Source organism: Lepidochelys kempii, chromosome 14 (assembly GCF_965140265.1).
Source record: "Lepidochelys kempii isolate rLepKem1 chromosome 14, rLepKem1.hap2, whole genome shotgun sequence".
NCBI lineage: Eukaryota > Metazoa > Chordata > Testudines > Cheloniidae > Lepidochelys > Lepidochelys kempii.
This window is the reverse complement of record NC_133269.1, coordinates 2,172,689-2,194,600: the sequence shown is the minus strand read 5'-3', so window position 1 is coordinate 2,194,600 and position 21,912 is coordinate 2,172,689. Positions and strand designations below refer to the sequence as shown.

The window sequence follows — 21,912 nt, the reverse complement described above, 5'->3', positions numbered from 1 at the left end:
ATAACACTAGCAGTCATAGATGGGGGGATGGAGGGGGCGACTAGGTGGTTGTGTTGTGAGAGGGTAGTTTAATAAAGGGTTGTGTGCAGGAGGATGGTTAAAGGTGGTGACAGAAGGCTGGCAACTCTATGGGTAACCAAACAAAAACTACCTAGAAAATTCAAAGGACCTAATTAACTAACTGAAATGCCAGACTGACTTGCCACCTACCTTTTAGGAAAAACCCCATATTTTAATCGCCATTTTAAAAGGCGACCTTAAATATAGAATCACTACCAGGTGCCTCCATAATAATGATACATACATGGCTTTGGTCTCACCATGCTCAAAGGCCCCACTTCCATGAAAATAAAACAATCACACAGCAGGTTCAAAGCAGGAAAAAAGAAAAAAAAAAAAACCAACATACTTTCCAAAGTACTAAATGAAATATTAGCCTAGGTCCACATTTTAAGAGACAAGGCCCTGATGTTATCCTGCATGAATGTTGCCAAGCCTTATTCAGATAACAGATCACAGGCCCTGTCTAGACTAAGAAAAACGATGTGTTTTGTAAGTCAAGTTAGCAAATGTGATTCAGCTAATGTGACTTGAAACATCCCCATCAAGCGTAAACACAGTTTAACACCAACTAACATGATTGTGAAGATGTTAAACGGTCTCTACACTAAATCTAAAGGTGTGCCGCATTTTAAAAGTTGAATTAGCTAAGTACCTTTGTTCCTAGTCCAAACAGGGCTGTGTAAGAAAAATTACAACAGCCAGGGCAGAGACAAAATACCACACCTGTATCTGTTGCTTTCTTGTTATTGTGAGGCAGGTAGTTAAAATAAGAGGCCTAAATTAAAATTAAGCAGTGTTGGAACTTACAGAAAAGTACTTACTTTGTGCAGGTCAACTCACAGATGTTATCCTCCCAATTCAAATATCCTGAAATGCCTTGTGCCCTGATGAACACTTTATGCTGATTAGGATCTAGCTTAAAGTCTTTAGACAATATTGCATGGAAATACACTGTGACACCCTCTCCAAGATTCACCTGACTAATGACAGAGAAAATAAAGTTAAAATACTATTTAAATATTTGTGTAATTTAAAAAAAATGAATGCATGAGAGCAAAGAGCTGTTTGTTTACTTATTTGTAGCTAGAAGAAAAGGAGTACTTGTGGCACCTTAGAGACTAACCAATTTATTTGAGCATGAGCTTTCGTGAGCTACAGCTCACTTCATCGGATGCATACCGTGGAAACTGCAGCAGACTTTATATCCATGAGCTGCATTAATATAAGTTTCAGTGCAAACTCCTCAACATCTGGCCAGATATGAAGGCCAATACATAGTATTCTCCTAGCAAAGTGAACATTACATACAAAGATAAAAATTAGGCATAAGAAATTTTCTATAGCCAGGTATTGACAGAGAACACACTCCTGTAACCTAACCAGTCACTGTCTGATGGGAAACGGTCTGAGACGTAACCTCGGATTACACATCAGCGATTATATACCCACATTTTGGAGGCAAAATATTGCTCCCATGAAATACAGTAAGACCACTTCTGATGAAGCAGCACCCTCAAAAAACTCTCATTCCTCCTATATCCCTACGTTGCTCTCCATCATTCTTGACCCTGACATATTTCTCTTTCCCTTATCTCCTGCTCTCTGCAATCTGTCCACCACCAAACCACAACAATGTTGCTGTTTGCCACAGCTTTGACTGCCTGTAAGGAAACAGTCACCAGTGTCTTCATCCACTCTCACCCTGACAATTGCAATCCCTTCTATTTGGATACCTCAAGTCCCAGCTCTCCAGATTCTTGCACGTGAAGAATAATGCTACTGCCCACTCCTTTTCATGTACCAAGAAATCTGATCACAGAACATCACACCTCAAGCAACTTCACGGGGTCCCTATTGGTTTCATTGAAAAATCCACTTGAAAAAACTACCCTGCTTATTTTCGACTCTCTTCATGGACCCACTGCCCGCCTATGTCATAGATTCTGTCTCTCTCTAATTACCTTCTTGCACATCTAGCAACTGCCTCCTCCCTGTAATCTCAGCACTGCTGGTGAGAGAACCCTTCCTCTGTAGTTCCTCCTTTCTCGTATCTTTCCACCTCACTGAATCTAAGGGCTGGTCTACAACAGAAAATTAGACAGACCCAACTACATCACTCTGAGCAAGGTAGTTAAGCTGACCTAAGTCCCCATGTAGACAGTGCTTGTTTGATGAAAGAATCCTTCTGTTGACCTAGCTACCGCCTCTCACGGAAGAGGATCACCTACACCAATAGGAGAACCCCTCCCCTCAGCGTAACTCCACTGAACTGCAAAAGCAGAAAACCCCCCACACAAAAATCAACCACTTGGCTTGCAAAGTTGTGAATAATTCAAACACTAGGAAGCTTTTATTTTAAGCCTAGTCTACGCTAAAATGGAAGAGTACCCAGCTACAATTACCCAGTACCCGCTACTGGCTGAGCCGCATCACTTTCAACAGCTTTAAAAAAAAAGAGGGCATACTCTACCATGGCTTAATTCTATTTTCATTGGCTTCCTGATTTTTCTGCTGCTTCTTGTCCTTCTTATTGCCTGTAACAGCTGATGCATAATCTTTTTTAGGAGCTTCAATTGCCTTTGTTTGATTTGTCTTCTTTTCCATTTCTTCAGGTGTCCCCTTTCTTGGGGCTCCTTTGGCTTCCCCTTCCATATTCTGTGACACAAATGCACAGAATGACTCAAAAGCAGTGCACCTCAAAGACATGACTTTAATAGAAACCAACCAGATCTGTTCAAGGTGGCATGAGATATCTAAGGTAAGATGTTGCATGTCAAACAAACCAATTCAAAACTGATTCAGTTGGGCCTGTGTTTAGTGTTCTGCACCAGGGCTAGGTTAAGTTCCAAAGACCGGTCAGTTCGTCACTCTACAGGGCCAGAGGAGATGAGGGTGAATCTTCTGACCAGTCTAACAGCCAGAGCTGCAAGATTGCTCTGATCAGGTTTTACATGGAATCTAACGCCAATGTTGGCTGGCAGAAGTCACCATGTTGCAGGTTCCTGGAGGAGGGGGTATAAAGGAAGAGAAAATATCTGCAATTCAACCAGTCCATTCTGGGACTGAACCCCACATTCAGAGGAGATGTAAAGCTGGCATAATGAAGCAACATAGGCAATGTATATGCATTTCTGTAGTGTGTGGATTGTTCTGAGCACTGGTGTGAGATTGGGGAATGGAGGGAGACGGGGGGACTGAACCACGAGATAAAGTTCAACACAGTGCGTTTTTCAGGTTCTACGGGGAAAAAACTGACAGGTATTCTGAGCCATTTACCAGCTGTACACGCTTCGTTAACAACAGAGACAAAAATGACAAGAGCAATGCTGAAAATTACATCTCATTTCACTGAATAAAGTTCTGCTCAGAGATAAAGCTGAACCCAAGGGGGGCTTTGGAGAGGGGAGGATAAGACTTTTAACCCCAAGGAAATCCTCCAGCAATGGAGAGGCACTTGGACTGCTGTAGTATAGTTATTCTTGTACTAAGGGCAACTCTTCCATCCTGGAACTAACCAAAGGTGAATAGGGAAGCTCACAGATGTAAGATACGCCTGTGCAAACAGACTGGCAAGATGCATCAAAGCGCCCCCTGCTTCCTCCCCACCCCCTCAGGCTGTTCAACTGGGTTGGCAGAAATGAACAGGGTTCATTTTACCGCAGTCACCATTTCGAAGTTCAAAAGAAGGAAACTTATTCCAACATAATCCCATGGTTATTTGGCAGTTTACCTTTGAAACTGGAGCACTTGCTTGCTGCTTCCTCTCTTGTTCGACTTTCCTGCTCTGGGTTGTTTCAGCTTCAGAAAAGGAGACTTTCTTCTCCTGACTTTGATGGTCTGCATCAGAATTTGAATCCTTCCTCACAGGTGCTTCCATAGTGGAGCAGAGCCCTAAGGACACACTCTCTCCCTCTTCTTTGGAAGCCAGTGTGTCTCCCCCTGATGTCTGGGTATCTGATCTATTTCCTGAAGGCTGGCCAACTTCAGCAGGGCTGCTCTCATTTTCCTTCTTGGCAGATTCCTTATTTTCTCTGCCCATTTGTCCATCACTTGGGGAACTTTCATCTTCCATCTTCTCCTCTGTGGCTCTGGAGCCTGCAGGCTGAGCAAGCTCATCATTGGTACCATTCTGCACTGACTGGTGAATGGTGTCACTGCTGCTGGGATTGTCTTCCACAATCGTCTCTGGACTTTGACCCTCATTTCCCAAGGGGCATAAGGAACGGTCACTTTTAATCTGACTTTCATTGTTACAGGGAGATGAATCAGCCTCTGCTTTGGCCACTTCATTCTCTTGGATTTGGCTTTCTTGTGCTGGATTTTTTGCACCAGCCAATTCTGAGCTCAAAGAAGAGTCCAGACTACAAGGTGCTGAACTTATAGAGGTCAAAGAGTCCTGCAGCCCAGAGTCAGAAGGATTCTTCTTATTCTTATTCCTCTTTCTCTTTTTCTATGTAGGGAAGTAAAAAAAAAACACAAACATCCTCGCTTACTCATAGTGGAGAAATCCTGTATTCACTGCTTCCCTTAACATAGCTGGTATGTCCTCAAACCCCTTGTCGCTTGTAGGTAGAGACAGAATAACTAGTCCGTCTCTGTCATACTCCAACCCCAGCCCCTAAAACATCCTTGCTTATGCTATCACTTTCTGATTTTAAAGACAAAGGGAAACTGGAAGGAAAAAAAAATAAAATCCTACCTTAGTTCAGAGAGAAGGAAAATGCTTTGTGTGAACTACTTAAAACTAGGAGAGTCCTAACCAAATTCTGAACTAGGTAACTGCATTTGACCTAAGCACTGCTGTTTTAAGTGAATACCTTACTCTTCCCTACTTCATGTCCTACACTCTTGCAGGTATAGAACGGCTGTTTTATATATATTCCAGCTCAGAGGTTGATGCATTTCCTGAGTGAGGACGGGAGTCCCTGTATCTATGGTTGGTAAAGGTCTCTGGGGGAAACCTGCAGAATGAAAAGTTCTGTATAATATGTAGACTGTGATGATGCTCTGAAAAGGACCCGTCTAAGCCTTCCTGCCAGCTTCTCACTTGCTCCATTATTACAGCTGGCTGTATTTACTAGAGCTTTTCACTCCTCGGGGAAGGTGAAATCGAGGGTCCAGGCAATGTAAGCAGGGAGCCATGTGTAGGCAGGAAAGGCCTTTTTTCCCCCTTCTTCTTATGGATAAAGAAACCAAATTGGATACAAAAATTCTTAGAACAGGTTTAAAGGCTGCTACCATGAAGGGGCAGTGTCACTCTGACAGGCCTCAGACTAAAGAATTTTACACATTCTGTTCGATCCCCCCACCTGAGAATACGAAATAAAACGGTCAGTTCCACAACACACAATAACGGTTCTGGTGAGTGCTTGGAGCGTTGGAGCAATGGAAGGGATGTACTAGCTGAAAGTGAGAGTGTGTTATCTGTGGGTTTCCCCGAAGCCAGGCTCCTCCTGGAGGAGGATCGTCTTATGACCTCTTCCAAAACTAACTGTGCTGCTTCCTCACCCACCTGCCAGTCGAAATGATCAAACCCAGGCTAGATTCACCGTGTCTGCTGGTTTTAAACTCAAGCAGGTGGGAAAAAAAACAAAGATCTTCCCATCTCATGCTTCTGATTGTCACTCCAATGAGCATACAGCTGGGTCGCAGGTAGCCAAGCACAAACCACCACGGGAGAGCAGTGGTGAATGTGGACAGACATGGACAGCGATTGCAAAGCACCATGTCAAGCTGGAGGAGGGACAGACTTACAGCTATGTAATGAAAGGAGAGAAACAACAAATCCATCTGCCTCATTTGCCAGCACAGGGATTGTGAACAGAGACTGGTTCCAGATTCAGAACTACGTATACACTGGAATTACAGACACACTGACTCCGCCCAATGCATCAGGCAGGGACCGTTCAGGAAACTGCTGACAGCAGTTATTAAGTTTAATTACATCAGGCTGGCATCCAACTGTTCACCCAGAACAGACACCTGTGCTAGTAATTGGGGCTTCAGGGGAATGCGCTTGCTTAGGCTGCTCAGGGTAGAGGAACTACTCATGAGAACTACCTGCTGTGGGCTTGTAGGAGATGGGCTGCTATCCTCAAACTGGATTGGTTTCTCCTTTCTCCTCTTTCTGGAAAGGGATTAGCATCATCCAACTCACTCCAGACTACACCACTTGCAACTTTTGCTGTCTGTAGAAAAATGGCTTCACTTTCAGAGAGATCAGGAAGCGAGATGTAATTGCTAATCAATATTTATCTGTCAGGGTGGGGAGAGTAGCACTTGATATTGCAGTGTTTATTTGTAGCTTGCATTTTTAGTTTATGGCATGGGCAATTTAAAAAACGTATATATATTTTCCTATTTTCCCTACTTGAAACAAGTCAGACTTTCCTCCTGCTGCTCCTTATGAACGTTATCCAGAGAGTGCTCGAGACTTGGGGGACGGCGGGGAGGAGAGAAAGCATACCCTCTCCAACTACCAATTCACTCACCAACCTGCTACACTGGAGAAGGAGAGACTGTACAAGGAACCTGCACTGCGGTCCCTACGGGAACCAAAGTGACAATGGAAATAAGGGTATGCAGCGTTGTTGTAGACACGTTGCTCCCGGGGGATTTATGGCTTATTATGGTATAACAATCAGTAATACACTCACACCCCTTTTCATCCTACGACAGAGGTGTTAATGAGTCACTTCACCACGAGTGGTCTCTTAGGGTATGTGTACACAGCAACTCGACACCCAGCTGGCCTGTGCCAACTGATTCAGGCTCATGGGGCTCTGGCTGCAGGGCTCTTTCATTGCTGTGTAGATGCCTGGGCTCAGGCCAAAGCCTTGTTCCAGGACACTGTGAGATGGGAGTATCCTAGAGCCTGGGCTCCAGCCAGACCCAAGAAGTCCACACAGCAATGAAACAACTTTGCAGCCCAAGCCCCGTGAGCCCGAGTTGGCTGGTACAGGCCAGCCACGGGTTTTTCTCTCTGTGTAGACATACCCTTAATTCTGCATCATAGTCAGGACATATTCTATCTTGTATTGAGCTGTGACGCTCTAAGTATCTTTTCCAGACCCGAGGAAGAGCTCTGTGTAGCTTGAAAGCTTGTCTCTCCCCCCAACAGAAATTGGTCCAATGACAGATATTACCACACACCCTTTATGTCTCTAATGGAAATAAATGGCTCGAATAGACATACTGTCTCGCTGTATAATAAATGAGAAAGGTGCAGTTAGGACGACAAGACATTTAATGAATGGAGATATCAGGCTGTTCCTCTCATTAGATTGCAGTCTCTTTGGGGCAGGACTGTCTCTGTGCATGTACAGCGCCTAGCACAATGGGGTCCTGGTCTGTGACTAGGGCTCCAAGGTGCTATGGTTAATACACATGCAGTAATAAATAATACTGGTGTCCAGACCCCACCCCTCCTTTGCTTCTGGCAGGCCCTATTGTTCAGAGGCAGCTTGCAAAGATACTCAGCACTGGTGAGATCTCAGCTGGAGTAATGAGACCAGTTCTGAGCACCGCACTTTAAGAAAGATGTGGACAAACTGGAGAGAGTCCAGAGGAGAGCGAGAAAGGTGATAAAAGGCTTCGAAAACTTGAGCTATGAGGAAAGAAAAAACTGGACACATTTAGATTTGAGAAAAGACGACTGAGGGGAACCTGATAACAGTCTTCAAATATGTCAAAGGCTGTTATAAAGAAGATGATGATCAACTGTTGTCCAGGTCGACTGATGGTAAGACAAGAATAGGCTTTTATCTGCAGCAAGGGTGACGTAGGTTAGATACGGGGAAACACTTTCCAACTAGAACAATAGTTACGCTCTGGAATAGGCCTCCAAGGGAGGCTGTGGAATCCCCATCCCTGGAGATTTTAAGAACAAGTTGGACAAACACCTGCCAGGAATGGTCTAGGTTTACTTGGTCCCGTCTCAGCACAAGGGACTGGACTAAATGACTTCTCAAAGTCCCGCCTAGCCCCACATTTCTATGATTCTACGGCAGCAGCCCTGCACAGGCACCATGCAAGCCATCAACAGCAACACTGTTCCATTCTTTCTCTATTTTGGGTGAAAAAGTAACCAGTGACCTCACCCACCCACCAACCCCAGGAGCCTTAATTCTAGTAAAGCTCACGCTTGTGAAAGAGGCCAGCCCAAAGAAGTCAATGAAGTCCTGTTTAAGCCATAGATTTAAATTGGACTTAGGCAGTACACGGGCCTTGTGCTAGACCTCTTGTTGCCTGGAATTTTTAGAAGTTAATATTATTATAGGCTCTGACCAGATCAATTGATCTGACCAGAAGATAATAAGGTTCTTGTCCCAAAATGAGGCTATACAGAATTAAATGGAGCGAGTTCAAAATCCTGTAAGGACCCTCAGAGTATATGGCAAGCACACTCACACAGCCTTAGAGACTTTTATTAAAATGTGAAAAAGGTCCAAAAAGCTCCATATCACAGAACCAAAAGGTAATAATACAATCCTTGGGGTAGCACGCTTTTTGGAAGCTCCTAGATTAGTATACTCACACCCCGCTTTGGGGACCTGGTGGTAAGAAACAAAGAACCTGTCTCGTCTCTGCAATGTTGTGAAGGCCAAGACTATAACAGGGTTCAAAAAAGAACTTGATAAATTCATGGAGGATAGGTCCATCAATGGCTATTAGCCAGGATGGGCAGGGATGGTGTCCCTAGCTTGTGTTTGCCAGAAGCTGGGAATGGGCAACAGGGGATGGATCACTTGAGGATTCCCTGTTCTGTTCATTCCCTCTGGGGCACCTGGCACTGGCCACTGTCGGCTGACAGGATACTGGGCTAGATGGACCTTTGGTCTGACCCAGTGTGGCTGTTCTTATGCCAAATGGGTCTGACGGTCCAGGTTCCTCAATGCCCAAGATTGATGGTGAATAATAAAGCTGAAGGGTCAAATGATGAGTAGCTAAGTTAACAATTGACAGCTGAAAGACTCAAAGATAAAGGAAAAGGCTAAAATTCAAAAGAAGAGGAAGAAGTAACAGAATAATAATTCCACAGGGTGGTTTGCCCTTTATAGGGCCTGAGCACTATCATGAATATTCATGCTAATGCCCAACCTTCCATGCCCAAATCTAACTTCCTCAACCACACAATATTGGGATGCCCTTATTCTAACATATAGATCCTAACATATCTATACATATTAATGCCAATTATCTCATTCTCAGACCTGTTACTTCTTGCCTGAACTGGTTTATGGCGGTTTCTTCATGTTCCTGCGGTATTCCCTGGGGTCACCGTTTACCACGGAGTTCCAGCTCCTATTCTTAGGTAGACATGTCTAAGGGGGGACTGTTAGGCCATTTATCAATGCCAAAGGTCACCAAGCCTACTTCACCATACTTATGCTAACTTGCTGAAACTAATCGTACAGGACACAGACCTGTAGGTTCCTTGAGTTACAGCCAAACGTAACAGAGTAAACCAAACAAAATACAATAAAACAAATGAGCAAACCAGTAGATAATAGGCAGCATGTAATAAAGCAAACCAGCAGGCTAGCCCTATGGGCTACACGCTGCATTGGATACATTGCACCCTGCAAGTGTATTGCTCTCTGACCATCACAGAAAGCCCAGGTTTTAAGTGGGCAGCTCACAAGCCTCAGTGAAATTTGTTCAGCTGTTATCATCACATTTACTTATCTACATACAAAATCACAGTGCTGAAAGTTACAGATTTAATAACAACCACAAAAATGCAAACACACACCGCCCCCACCACAATAAAATCAGGTAAAGTACTATGCCAGGGGCAAAAATGCATAACTGTAGGTATTTCTGCCAAAGTTATGTTACAAAATAAGTTTCCTGTTCATCCCTCCACATGTATTCTGGTGTATGACATTTCATGCCTACTGTTGTGTAAGTATTGTTTGTTGTATAATAATTTTGGGCCAGTGTTTACCACATGAATCCCATTCAAAGAACTGGAGATAAGTTACCATAAAATGTTAATTAGAATTTGGGAAATCTAATTAGGATAGTAGCTTTAAAGTTTCTATGTTCATGAGAGATTTTATTAACTCACACAAAACTGGAAACAGAGAGGTTTTTTTTAAAATGTCTGAGGATCTGAGTTAGAATATTCTGGAACTTAACAAAGCATTATGAAGTCACCATTATAAGAAAGAGGCATCTTGGAACAATTTTCTTTTTTTAAGTCCTCTGCTATAAGTTGTAATACTTGGATTTCAAGTCCTCTTTTAACTCTGAGCATCTGTTTTCCCAAGCCTTTAAACTTTTCAGCAATATGAGAATCGGACATTGAAGGACTTGTCCGCGTGAGAAAGGTTTTGCTATCCAGAACCAGCATACCCTCCTAGTCCAGATGCAGCATAGACCAGCACAAGAATGCTACTGCTGGCATAGCTTCTTACACTAGTTCCCCGAAGAAAGTAAACTATACCGTCAAAAGCATTTTTTGGCTGGCATAACCACGTCTACCCCAGGGCTTTTGTTGGTACACGCACAGCAGAAAGACAGACAGTTCATATCCCTAAGCAACAGTATTATACTGGCAAAGGTTTCTAGGGTAGACCCAGCCTAATGTAGCAGCACTGGCTGACAAACCCCCTAACAAGCAGATATTGACTTTGGACAGACAGATTTTTAATCCTGAAACTTTTCTGTATCATTTATCGATTTATTATTGCCCGAAATATATTGTTATGGGAAGCTGTATAATTCAGTATCTCAGCGACACATACTTAGACACCATTCGCTACAAAATTTATGATGTTAAAATATGTATCAGATTTCCTTTAAAAAAATTAGTGGTTCCAGACCAGCCGTTAGCGGTTCCAGACCATAAGCAAAAAGCATTAGTAATAGCTGCCTCATGCTGTCAATAAGAGAGAAAGCAGATGAGTGATTTGCTTGAATCATGCTACTTGGCACCCGGTGGCCTAACCCACTCCAATACTGCAGGGAAACATGAAGATGCCTCAAGGTCTCTGCACAGTACACAGTCCGCACCAGCGCATTCCGACATACTCACTTTCTTCTTTGAGACACCGCTTTGAGTCCCCAGGCTCTGTGATAGCAGCTCTCCTGGCTTTCCCTGTGTTTCTCTGGTCAGTGGTCGTCCATCAACAGCTGGCACCGTGAAGGCGCCCTCTACCTTTAGTTCTCTCCCACTCTCCATTTCCCCCTCAGGGACTGGAGCTGGCTTTACATCTCCACTTCCTACAACTGAGAAAAAGTTCTCTGTTAATTTTGCAGTCAGGAAACAAGGAGGAGACAAAATGTAATTCTCAACTGGAGTTGGGGAAAAGGAGGGAGAGAAATCACAAATGCTGATTAAATGCATTGACTGAGACATGAACATTGCTTCCACACCCCTTTCCGAAGAGAACACTAGAAATAACTTCAGAAGGGAGGAAAGGAGCAATGCTCAGCCCTAAACCAAGGTTAAGAGAGAAGGTCCAGTGAACATGACTAAACTGGAAGCCCCACTCTGAGACCACTTGCATCACATTACCAAAACCTTGCATAATGACAGGTTTCAGAGTAACAGCCCTGTTAGTCTGTATTCGCAAAGAGAAAAGGAGTACTTGTGGCACCTTAGAGACGAACCAATTTATTTGAGCTTGAGCTTTCGTGAGCTACAGCTCACTTCATCGGATGCATACCGTGGAAACTGCAGCAGACTTTATATACACACAGAGATCATAAACAAATACCTCCTCCCACCCCACTGTCCTGCTGGTAATAGCTTATCTAAAGTGATCATCAAGTTGGGCCATTTCCAGCACAAATCCAGGTTTTCTCACCCTCCACCCCCCCCCCACACAAACTCACTCTCCTGCTGGTAATAGCCCATCCAAAGTGACCACTCTCTACACAATGTGCATGATAATCAAGGTGGGCCATTTCCAGCACAAATGCAGGTTTTCTCACCCCCCCACCCCCATACACACACAAACTCACTCTCCTGCTGGCAATAGCTCATCCAAACTGACCACTCTCCAAGTTTAACCAGAACGTCGGGGGGGGGGGGGGGGTTAGGAAAAAACAAGGGGAAATAGGCTACCTTGCATAATGACTTAGCCACTCCCAGTCTCTATTTAAGCCTAAATTAATAGTATCCAATTTGCAAATGAATTCCAATTCAGCAGTTTCTCGCTGGAGTCTGGATTTGAAGTTTTTTTGTTTTAAGATAGCGACCTTCATGTCTGTGATTGCGTGACCAGACAGATTGAAGTGTTCTCCGACTGGTTTATGAATGTTATAATTCTTGACATCTGATTTGTGTCCATTTATTCTTTTACGTAGAGACTGACCAGTTTGACCAATGTAAATGGCAGAGGGGCATTGCTGGCACATATCACATTGGTGGATGTGCAGGTGAACGAGCCTCTGATAGTGTGGCTGATGTTATTAGGCCCTGAGATGGTGTCCCCTGAATAGATATGTGGGCACAGTTGGCAACGGGCTTTATTGCAAGGATAAGTTCCTGGGTTAGTGGTTCTGTTATGTGGTATGTGGTTGTTGGTGAGTATTTGCTTCAGGTTGCGGGGCTGTCTGTAGGCAAGGACTGGCCTGTCTCCCAAGATTTGTGAGACAACAAAGCCCGTTGCCAACTGTGCCCACATATCTATCCAGGGGACACCATCACAGCGCCTAATAACATCAGCCACACTATCAGAGGCTCGTTCACCTGCACATCCACCAATGTGATACATGCCATCATGTGCCCCCCCCCCGGACGTTCTGGTTAAACTTGGATTTAAACTTGGAGAGTGGTCAGTTTGGATGAGCTATTGCCAGCAGGAGAGTGAGTTTGTGTGTGTATGGGGTGGGGGGTGAGAAAACCTGGATTTGTGCTGGAAATGGCCCACCTTGATTATCTTGCACATTGTAGGGAGAGTGGTCACTTTGGATGGGCTATTACCAGCAAGAGAGTGAGTTTGTGTGTGTGTTTTTTGGAGGGGGGTGAGGGGGTGAGAGAACCTGGATTTGTGCAGGAAATGGCCCACCTTGATTATCATGCACATTGTGTAGAGAGAAAAAAGAAAAGGAGTACTTGTGGCACCTTAGAGACTAACCAATTTATTTGAGCATGAGCTTTCGTGAGCTGAAGCTCACGAAAGCTCATGCTCAAATAAATTGGTTAGTCTCTAAGGTGTCACAAGTACTCCTTTTCTTTTTGCGAATACAGACTAACACGGCTGTTACTCTGAAACCTGTCATTGTGTAGAGAGAGTCACTTTGGATGGGCTATTACCAGCAGGAGAGTGAGTTTGGGGGGGGGGGTGGAGGGTGAGAAAACCTGGATTTGTGCTAGAAATGGCCCAACCTGATGATCACTTTAGATAAGCTATTACCAGCAGGACAGTGGGGTGGGAGGAGGTATTGTTTTATGATCTCTGTGTGTATATAAAGTCTGCTGCAGTTTCCACGGTATGCATCCGATGAAGTGAGCTGTAGCTCACGAAAGCTCAAGCTCAAATAAATTGGTTAGTCTCTAAGGTGCCACAAGTACTCCTTTTCTCATTACCAAAACCGTACAAGCCGTTGAACTTATAATGCAAAAAAGGAGACTAGAGAGGGCTGGTCCTGAAAGTATATTTCAGCTCCCAGGCTGAAATCTCAAAGCATCCCTTCCTCTGTTCAGTGCAGAAATATGCCCTCCGCCTCTGTAAAAAGCATCAGAGTTACAGAGCTGGCTGCACCTTAAAGCTAATAGTTCCAGCATTGTCCCTTAATGACTCTTAAGTGTTGGCTGATAGGTGGCTATCTTTCTCCAGCCATTCTTCTCCTTCCTGCCTACATTTCAGAGAGCCCCCTATTGACTTAAAGGAATATATTCATACAGCAGACATCCCAATAACCAGGCCAGCATATAGTATCCGTAAATTTTCACAGGGCAGCTCCAAATCTGTTACAGGAGGCACAGGAAGGGAAAAAGGTCCATAAGAAAGTAAGAAAAACATACGACGAAACATGATATCATAGCTGATTTGCAATCAAACCAATCTGTGTGTGGATGACAGGGTCAGATACATGGCACAAGAAAATTCTTCAGAGCTATCCTTTGCCCACACTTCCGCCCATACTGCCATCCCACCACGCAGATGCTGCCACAGAACGAGAGCTGCAGATTCTAGGGGAGGAACCGATTCTGGTAGCGGACAAGTAGTAAATCAACACTGTCACCTATCCTGCCAGATTGCTTATAGCAGCTGGGTTTCATAGTGCTTTTGTGCTCAGGGTATCATTAACTTGTGTATTTTTCACATTTTTTTACCTGCCTTTGCCAGCATGTCATTCCAATCATCTTTCAATTGCTCTCAACTCCTTCCTTTTTCCTCCAGGAATCCCCCCCCTTTTGGCTTCCCATACGTGCCATGGCTTTATGCAGTATCATCTTGAGTGGTGCATTCACCATTGTATCACACATGTTACCAGTTTGCTCCTGCATAAGCCTCAGGGCAGAACTGTGCAGTGTGAAGTGAACAGGGCCGTGGTGTGCGCACCTGGGTATGAAAGGCAAAGCCAACAGAGCCCAGGAGCTTATCTATCCCCTCAGAGAACAGGAAGAAAGTAAATAAATCACAAGAGCCAAAGCATAAAATCTCCTCTCCCTTCCCAAAAAAACAACAACAAGGAAACAAAATACAATGCAAAAAAAAAAAATCTAAAAAATAAAATGGTGGTTTTAAATAACAAATGTAATATAGAAAATGGCCTGCAAAGTAGGTGGGATAGAAATCACAGTTGTGCCCTTGTTCGCTTCTTTATGATGCGTGAAAGGGGCAGGAAAGGATTTGAGAAATAATTCCACTTGTGTTTTACATTACCAACTCAAGTCCCGTGACCCTGTCTAGGCTGAAAGTCTTGTCATGTAGGGCACATAGCTCTATAGTAGTGTAAGTATGAACTTAAATATAATAAATGTATTTGAGCAAAAGCTTTCGTGAGCTACAGCTCACTTCATCGGATGCATCCGACGAAGTGAGCTGTAGCTCACGAAAGCTTATGCTCAAATACATTTGTTCGTCTCTAAGGTGCCACAAGTACGCCTTTTCTTTTTGCGAATACAGACTAACACAGCTGCTACTCTGAAACCTTAAATCTAATGAATTTTTTAATTACGTTATATTAACAAGTATCAGAGGGGTAGCCACATTAGTCTGTATCCACAAAAACGAGGAGTCCGGTGAAACCTTAAAGACTAACAGATCTCTTAAGGTGTCTTTTAGGTGCCACCAAATTCCTCGTTGATTTTATATTAACAGCATCTCAAAAGCAGCTTTGAAGCAGTTTTGTCTTTGGGCTTTGTTAGAGCAAGATGACCTTTCACTCAGTTCACCTAGTCAAACCATAGGTGATAGTTCTGTAATTTCTTACTGTGGGTTGTGAGGCCCTAAGGCCTGGCCTATGCTACAGAGTTAGGTTGATGTAAAGCAGTTTATGTTGACATAACTCTGTAAGCATCTGCCACGGAGTGTGGGGGAGTCCAGGCCCTGCACCCCTCTTCCTGGGATTCACTGAGACTCTCAGCCAGCCAGTAAAACAGAAGGTTTATTGGACAACAGGAACACAGTCCAAAACAGAGCTTGTGGGTACAACCAGGACCCCTCAGTCAAGTCCTTCTGGGGGAGCAGGGAGCTTAGACCCCAGCCCTGGGGTTCCCTGCATTCCTCCACCCAGCACCAAACTGAAAACTAAACCCCCCCAGCAGGGTCCCTTCTGCAGCCTCTGTTCACATTCCTGGGCAGAGGTGTCACTTCCCCCTCCCCCTCCTGGCTCAGGTGACAGGCTCTCAGATCTCCCATCCCCAGGTTAACACTCCCCTCTCCCTGCTGCATCACATCGTCACAGCATCTACACTAAAATGCAGTTCCCACCAATGTAACTGGCCCACTACACCGACTTAGTAACTCCACCGCTACAAGAGGCATAGCACCTAGGCTGTTGTAGTTAGGTTAATGCAGTGTCAGTGTAAACACCGTTTTGCTTACATCGACTGTTGCTGCCTTTCAGAAGATGCCCAACAATGCCCCACACTAACAGTTAAATCGGTGCAAGCGCTCCTGATGAGGACACATGCTACTGACACAAGGAGCATAGTGTGGACATGCAAAAGCAATTTAATTACTGAGGGACTGTAAGTCAACAAAACTTAGGTTGACTTAATTTTATAGAGCAGACTTGCCCTAAATGTCATTGCTGAAATGTGAGGTTTGAATGAGTAAGGAACACTGACAATTGTGTAGATCAAATGGCAATGGGCTATAAGTGAGGTCCAAGGAAGTGGCTAGGCCTTAAGGTCCAGAGACCCATCTGTAAATCCCTAACTATTAACCCAGATAAGGAGTTGTAACAGTTTTGATGGAGTCATCTCCTGCTGTTCCCCTGTTCTCGCCTTCTTGGGAGAAAAACATAGAATTGTGGCCTCAGACACATGCAGTGGAGAAACGTCCGTTGGAGGGAAGGCCTCAAAAGTGAACCAAAGGTTAAGCTTGATCACGCTCTACCAGGATTGCACAATGCAGTTGGGGTGCAAAGCTGCAATACCCTGATTCACTTGCAAGATTTCAGGCAAGGGACAGAGGAGTGTTAGCAGCTCAAATTGCAACCTCAAAAAGTCCAGGTAAATGAGCAAGAAATGGACTCAATCTACTTTCTTATTGAATTATTGATTTTAATTTATGCTGTTAATTCCTTGATTAATTCATCTGATCACCACTCTAAATTCAATTTAATTATTGCATTGTTTAGTGTTGTAGGGAAGTTAGCTTTACATTTGCCTGTTTGTTTTCTCATTACAATTCATAAAACACACACTGAATTGGTTTTGTCTCCTCAAATTGTCATGACATCTAAGCAACCTTAAAGCAGAAAGATTTGAATGAAAACACCGATAAGCCATTTGGCTCAGGCCTGAATTAAACCCCATTACCATTTTACCCTATTGATGATAACCAGACAACTAGCGCACAGGTGAGATACGTTTGCTACAGACTGAAAGCTGAGCAGCTGAGAGAGAAGGGATTTTCAATTAGACAGCTCACAATAGTGTGTGTTTTATTAGCACCTATTTAACTTCAGTGATTATTTAACATTTGGAAAAGGAAGCTGCTTAAAGATTCAGCACCTGCCGCCCGTTCAGTTTAAGGCATTAGAGCTCTTTGCATACTCCTGCCAAACCAATGAAGAGCAGCCTTGACACTCCAAATATTTCTAAAGTAAAAAGCAATCAGGAAATTTCAGAAACAAAAACAAAACAACATAAGAATGGCCATATTGGGTCAGACCAAAGGTCCATCTAGCCCACTATCCTGTCTTCCAACAGTGGCCAGTGCCAGGTGCCCCAGAGGGAATGAACAGAACAGGGAATCATCAAGTGATCCATCCCCTGTTGCCCAATCCCTGCTTCTGGCAAAACACCTCAAACGAACGTTTCAGGCCTCCTTTATCCATCGTAACAAAGCAGGAAACAGAAAAAAACCAATTAAAAAAAAATCCTTTTTTTGCACAGTGCCCAACACAATACACATCGAAGGATGCTACTGCAATAAACAGTAACAACAATAATAATGACATCTATAAGGTAGAGCAGGGTCGGCAACCTGCGGCACATGTACCGATTTTTACTGGCACGCTACTGCCAGCCGGGGTCCCGGCGGCTGCCTGCTGCTGGCCTGGGTGAACGGAACCCCAGGCCAGCAGCAGGTTGAGCGGGGCCGGCAACTGGGACCCTGGCTGGCAGGAGTCAAAGGATGGAACCCCAGACTGGCAGCGGGCTGAGCAGCTCAGCCTGCCGCCGGTCTGGGGTTCTGTCCCCCAGTGTAGTGTATGAAATGTCTCCCCGCAGGAATGTGCTAATTACAGTGTACTACTTACGGCTGCCAGTCCTGGTGCCCCGCAAGAAGCACATTCCTACGGGGAGAAATTTAATACACACCTGGGTAGGGAAGGCTGTGCCTCCCCAAACAGGCCGCTCCCTTTCGGCCCCCTCCCACTTCCCACCCTCTGACTGCCCCCCTCATAACTCCTGACCCATCCAACCCCACAACTCCTTGTCCCCTGACCACCCCCTCCTGGGACCCCCCCACCCCCTGACTGCCCTCCTCAGAACCCCCAACCCATCCAACTCCCCCTGCTCCTTGTCTCCTGACCACCCCCTCCTGGGACCCCCGACCCCATCTGCCCCCCCCCCCCGGGACCCCATCCCCCTATCCAAGCCCCCCTGCTCCCTGTCCCCTGACTGTCCCGACCCCTATCCACACCCCCAACCCCTGACAGGCCCCCCCAGGACTCCCACGCCTATCCAACCCCACCCCGGTTCCCCACGCCTATCCAACCCCCCGTCCCTTATCATCCCCTTACCATGCCACTCAGAGCACCAGGACTGGCAGCTGTAAGTAGTACACTGTAAGTAGCACATTCCTATAGGGAGCAATTTTATACACTACACCTGGCCCCGCTCAGCCCACTGATGGTCTGGAGTTCTCAGAATATGTTCTCTCACCCCTTATCAAAAATTACACTACAATTAGCTTAAAAACTTTGTGTATTACAGTAATAGTTAAATGTATAATGTTAATAAATACATAGGTTTGATGAAACAAAGTAGTTGTACTTATATGCCTATGCTTAATTTGTGTTTTCGATGATTTACCTTCTAAAAAAATCTTGCATGTCTTGCACCCCCAGGAAGGGTGGCTCGCACCCCCAGGTTAAGAACCACTGCACTAAACTGATAAGAGCTGCATTTTAATTTAATTTTAAATGAAGCTTCTTAAATATTTTAAAATCCTTGTTTACTTTACATATGACAATAGTTTACTTATATAATATATAGACTCAGAGAGAGATCTTCTAAAACTGTTAAAATGTATTATTGGCACGTGAAACCTTAAATTAGAGTTGTCAAGGTTCCTTCCCCACTCTGAACTCTAGGGTACAGATGGGGGGGCCTGCACGAAAACCCCCTAAACTTATTTTTACCAGCTTAGGTTAAAACTTCCCCAAGGTACAAACTATTTTACCTTTTGCCCTTGGACTTTATTGCTACCATCACCAAGCGTCTCAATGATATATAACCAGGAAAGAGCTCGCTTGGAAACGTCTTTCCCCCCAAAAGCCTACCCAAACCCTACACCTCCTTTCCTGGGGAAGGCTTGATAAAAATCCTAACCAATTTGCATAGGTGAACACAGACCCAAACCCTTGGATCTTAAGACAATGAAAAAGCAATCAGGTTCTTACAAGAAGAATTTTAATTGAAGAAAAAAAAGTAAAAGAATCACCTCTGTAAAATCAGGATGGTAAATATCTTACAGGGTAATTAGATTCAAAACATAGAGTATCCCCTAGGCAAAACCTTAAGTTACAAAAAGACACAAAAACAGGACTATACATTCCATTCAGCACAGCTATTTTATCAGCCATTTAAACAAAACAGAATCTAACGCATCTCTAGCTAGATTACTTACTAAGTTCTAAGACTCCATTCCTGTTCTGTTCCTGGCAAAAGCATCACACAAAGAGAGCCTTTGTTCCCCCCCCTACAGCTTTGAAAGTATCTTGTCTCCTCATTGGCCATTTTGGTCAGGTGCCAGCGAGGTTATCCTAGCTTCTTAACCCTTTACAGGTGAAAGGGTTTTTCCTCTGGCCAGAAGGGATTTAAAGGTGTTTACCCTTCCCTTTATATTTATGACAAGAGTGAATAAATGAAGACTCGGCACACCTCTTCTGAGCTAGAGACAGGGCAGGCAACTTGATTCTCACCCTGCCCATTGTCAGATGGGGGATTCCCAGGGTTGGGGAACAGGGTCCCACACACCCCTGCACAGACTCCAACCCTCTCTCCATGAGACCAGAGGTAACCCTTGGAACAAGTTTCATGTTTTACAATAGCACAACGCTTTTATCCAACCCAGCAAAGCGAGGAGCAGGTCCAGGTCAGGATCTCTAGCAAGGGTTACACCAACTCCCTTGCCCTGATACAGCACGCAGCTCGCCCCTACCCCCACACCTAGCCAGACATGCACAAACTCTCTGCCTTGTGTCCATGCAACCACACCACCCTTAGGTCAGTCCAACCTGTCCGTGCCCTCTGCTGCTTGCTGCTTGGTATCAGCTGGCCTGGAAGCTCCAGCCTGTGCATCCCTAACAGTCTCCTTTTGTCTCTCCTCCAAGCAGCTCCTAGTTCAGCTCTGCCTGCCTCCATCTGGGTGTCTCTCTGCCTTGGCTCAGCACTGCTACTTTTCCCGCTGCTCTTTCTTTGTTCTCTCTACAAGTCTTCCCAGTTCCTGGGCTTGTCTGTTCCTGCCCCCACCCCTCCTCCACCTGCTCATTGGCTCAAACCCTCCCATGTGGTCCATAGTTATGTCTGTGTCCTTGTTCTGGAGTGGCACTCAACCCCCAGCCAGTCTGGTTTGTGCAGCAATTGCGGGGAGGGGGGTCACCTCAGGTACCTCCCCCATGCTCTGTTCTTCCACAGCCATGGGAACAGATTTGGGTGCCTCCCCCGACCTCCTCACTCTGTTCGTCTCTTGCTTTGGGGCCAGGACCAGGGTCAGGTTCTTCCAGTAGGGATCTCCCACCCATGTGAGCCACCCCACCAGTGGGACGGGAGCCCAATGACTCCTTCAGACCTGCCTCCTGGCTACTAGGAGGTCCTCACCCCTCTTTTTTTGGGCTCAAAGTGGCAAGGCCTGAGCATGTTCCAGTGGACCCCACCTTCTCCGATCTATCTGTCAACTCTGCTCAGATCTAGTATACCAACCATATGGGGTATGGGATCCCACAGGCAATATCTGATTCGGGGACCCACGCTGCATCTAGTTTAGAACACCTCTGCTGCTGAAGTACTATTTGCATGTCATCATGTGTACATGTCACATAACTTCGCCTCTTTGCAATATCCTACAGTCAGCCAAGCAGTAAATCCAAGTTACACCCATCCTCCTACCTTTTTCCATACTCTGTGTGCTGATGTGGGGGACCAGCCTGAACCCACAGCTGCTGCAGAAGTTGGGAGAAGCATCTTGAGAAACGTAGTCACATTTAGGGCACTTCATACCTGCACCCTGCCACCTCAGGAAAAAGTTTTATGCCGCCTGTTTCAAAGCAGGAAGAGAGACACACACAAATGGTTAAGAGAGACAGCAAAACATTGATTCATTATTAGTGACCCTGGGCCCTTGCTAAATTTCACCCTCAGGACACTAAGAAAATGTGAAAGCTACAGAGGTCAGATAGGCAATGTTTCAAGGCCTCACAAACCATTTACTTGGGCATAAAATGAAACAATCTCCCTGCTTCCCACACCTCACAAGCAACAGAGACTTCAGTTGTTAAGTTCATTTATTTAAAAAAGCAAGTGCAAATATTTCAAGCAAAATAAATTAATGAAAACCATTTTAAGAGCCTAAATCATTCACAGTATGTGTGCATACAGACTTAACAAAAATACAGATTTGTAAAACGTAACCCACTATTTCCTTTCCTTTGTGTGCATGCGGTAACAGGATAATTGTACATAAAATAAACAAACGGCAAAACACACACAGCTTCCTCCCCCCCACCACCTCTTTTCCTCTTAACTTCGCTTATTTGCCTTTGGTGACATTTGCTGTAGAGTCAGTTTTGCCGGTTTGCATTATTTTTGCAAAACAGCAACATGGGAGAGAAAAATGTTTTAAAAGCTAGGGATGCAATTATAAAGCCACAAAAACTGACAGGGAACTCTGGACTGAAGCTAATTTTTATACTTTTTTTTTTCTTTTAAAGAAAAAAAAATCATTAGAAACCACACTGATGGAGTCACTTTTTTGAGGAGCTGTAGGT

General features: G+C 44.7%; 1 protein-coding gene across 11 annotated transcripts in view; it reads right to left on the bottom strand.

The window, feature by feature from the left end:
* The window catches only part of RNF213 (ring finger protein 213), a 94,820-nt gene that overhangs the window by 68,992 nt on the left and 3,916 nt on the right, over positions 1-21,912 (bottom strand). For 8 of the 11 annotated variants that reach the window (XM_073310522.1, XM_073310521.1, XM_073310516.1 and 5 more), the window contains exons 2-6: positions 21,035-21,182; positions 11,105-11,298; positions 3,794-4,513; positions 2,534-2,718; positions 885-1,043 (exon numbers count right to left, since the gene is read on the bottom strand). In XM_073310522.1, the coding sequence (XP_073166623.1) occupies positions 885-1,043; positions 2,534-2,718; positions 3,794-4,513; positions 11,105-11,298; positions 21,035-21,143 (1,367 nt within the window). In that variant the 5' untranslated portion in view covers positions 21,144-21,182. Of the gene's footprint in view, positions 1-884; positions 1,044-2,533; positions 2,719-3,793; positions 4,514-11,104; positions 11,299-21,034 lie in introns of all 11 variants that reach the window. The other 3 variants (XM_073310517.1, XM_073310519.1, XM_073310518.1) reach the window with 2 other exon arrangements.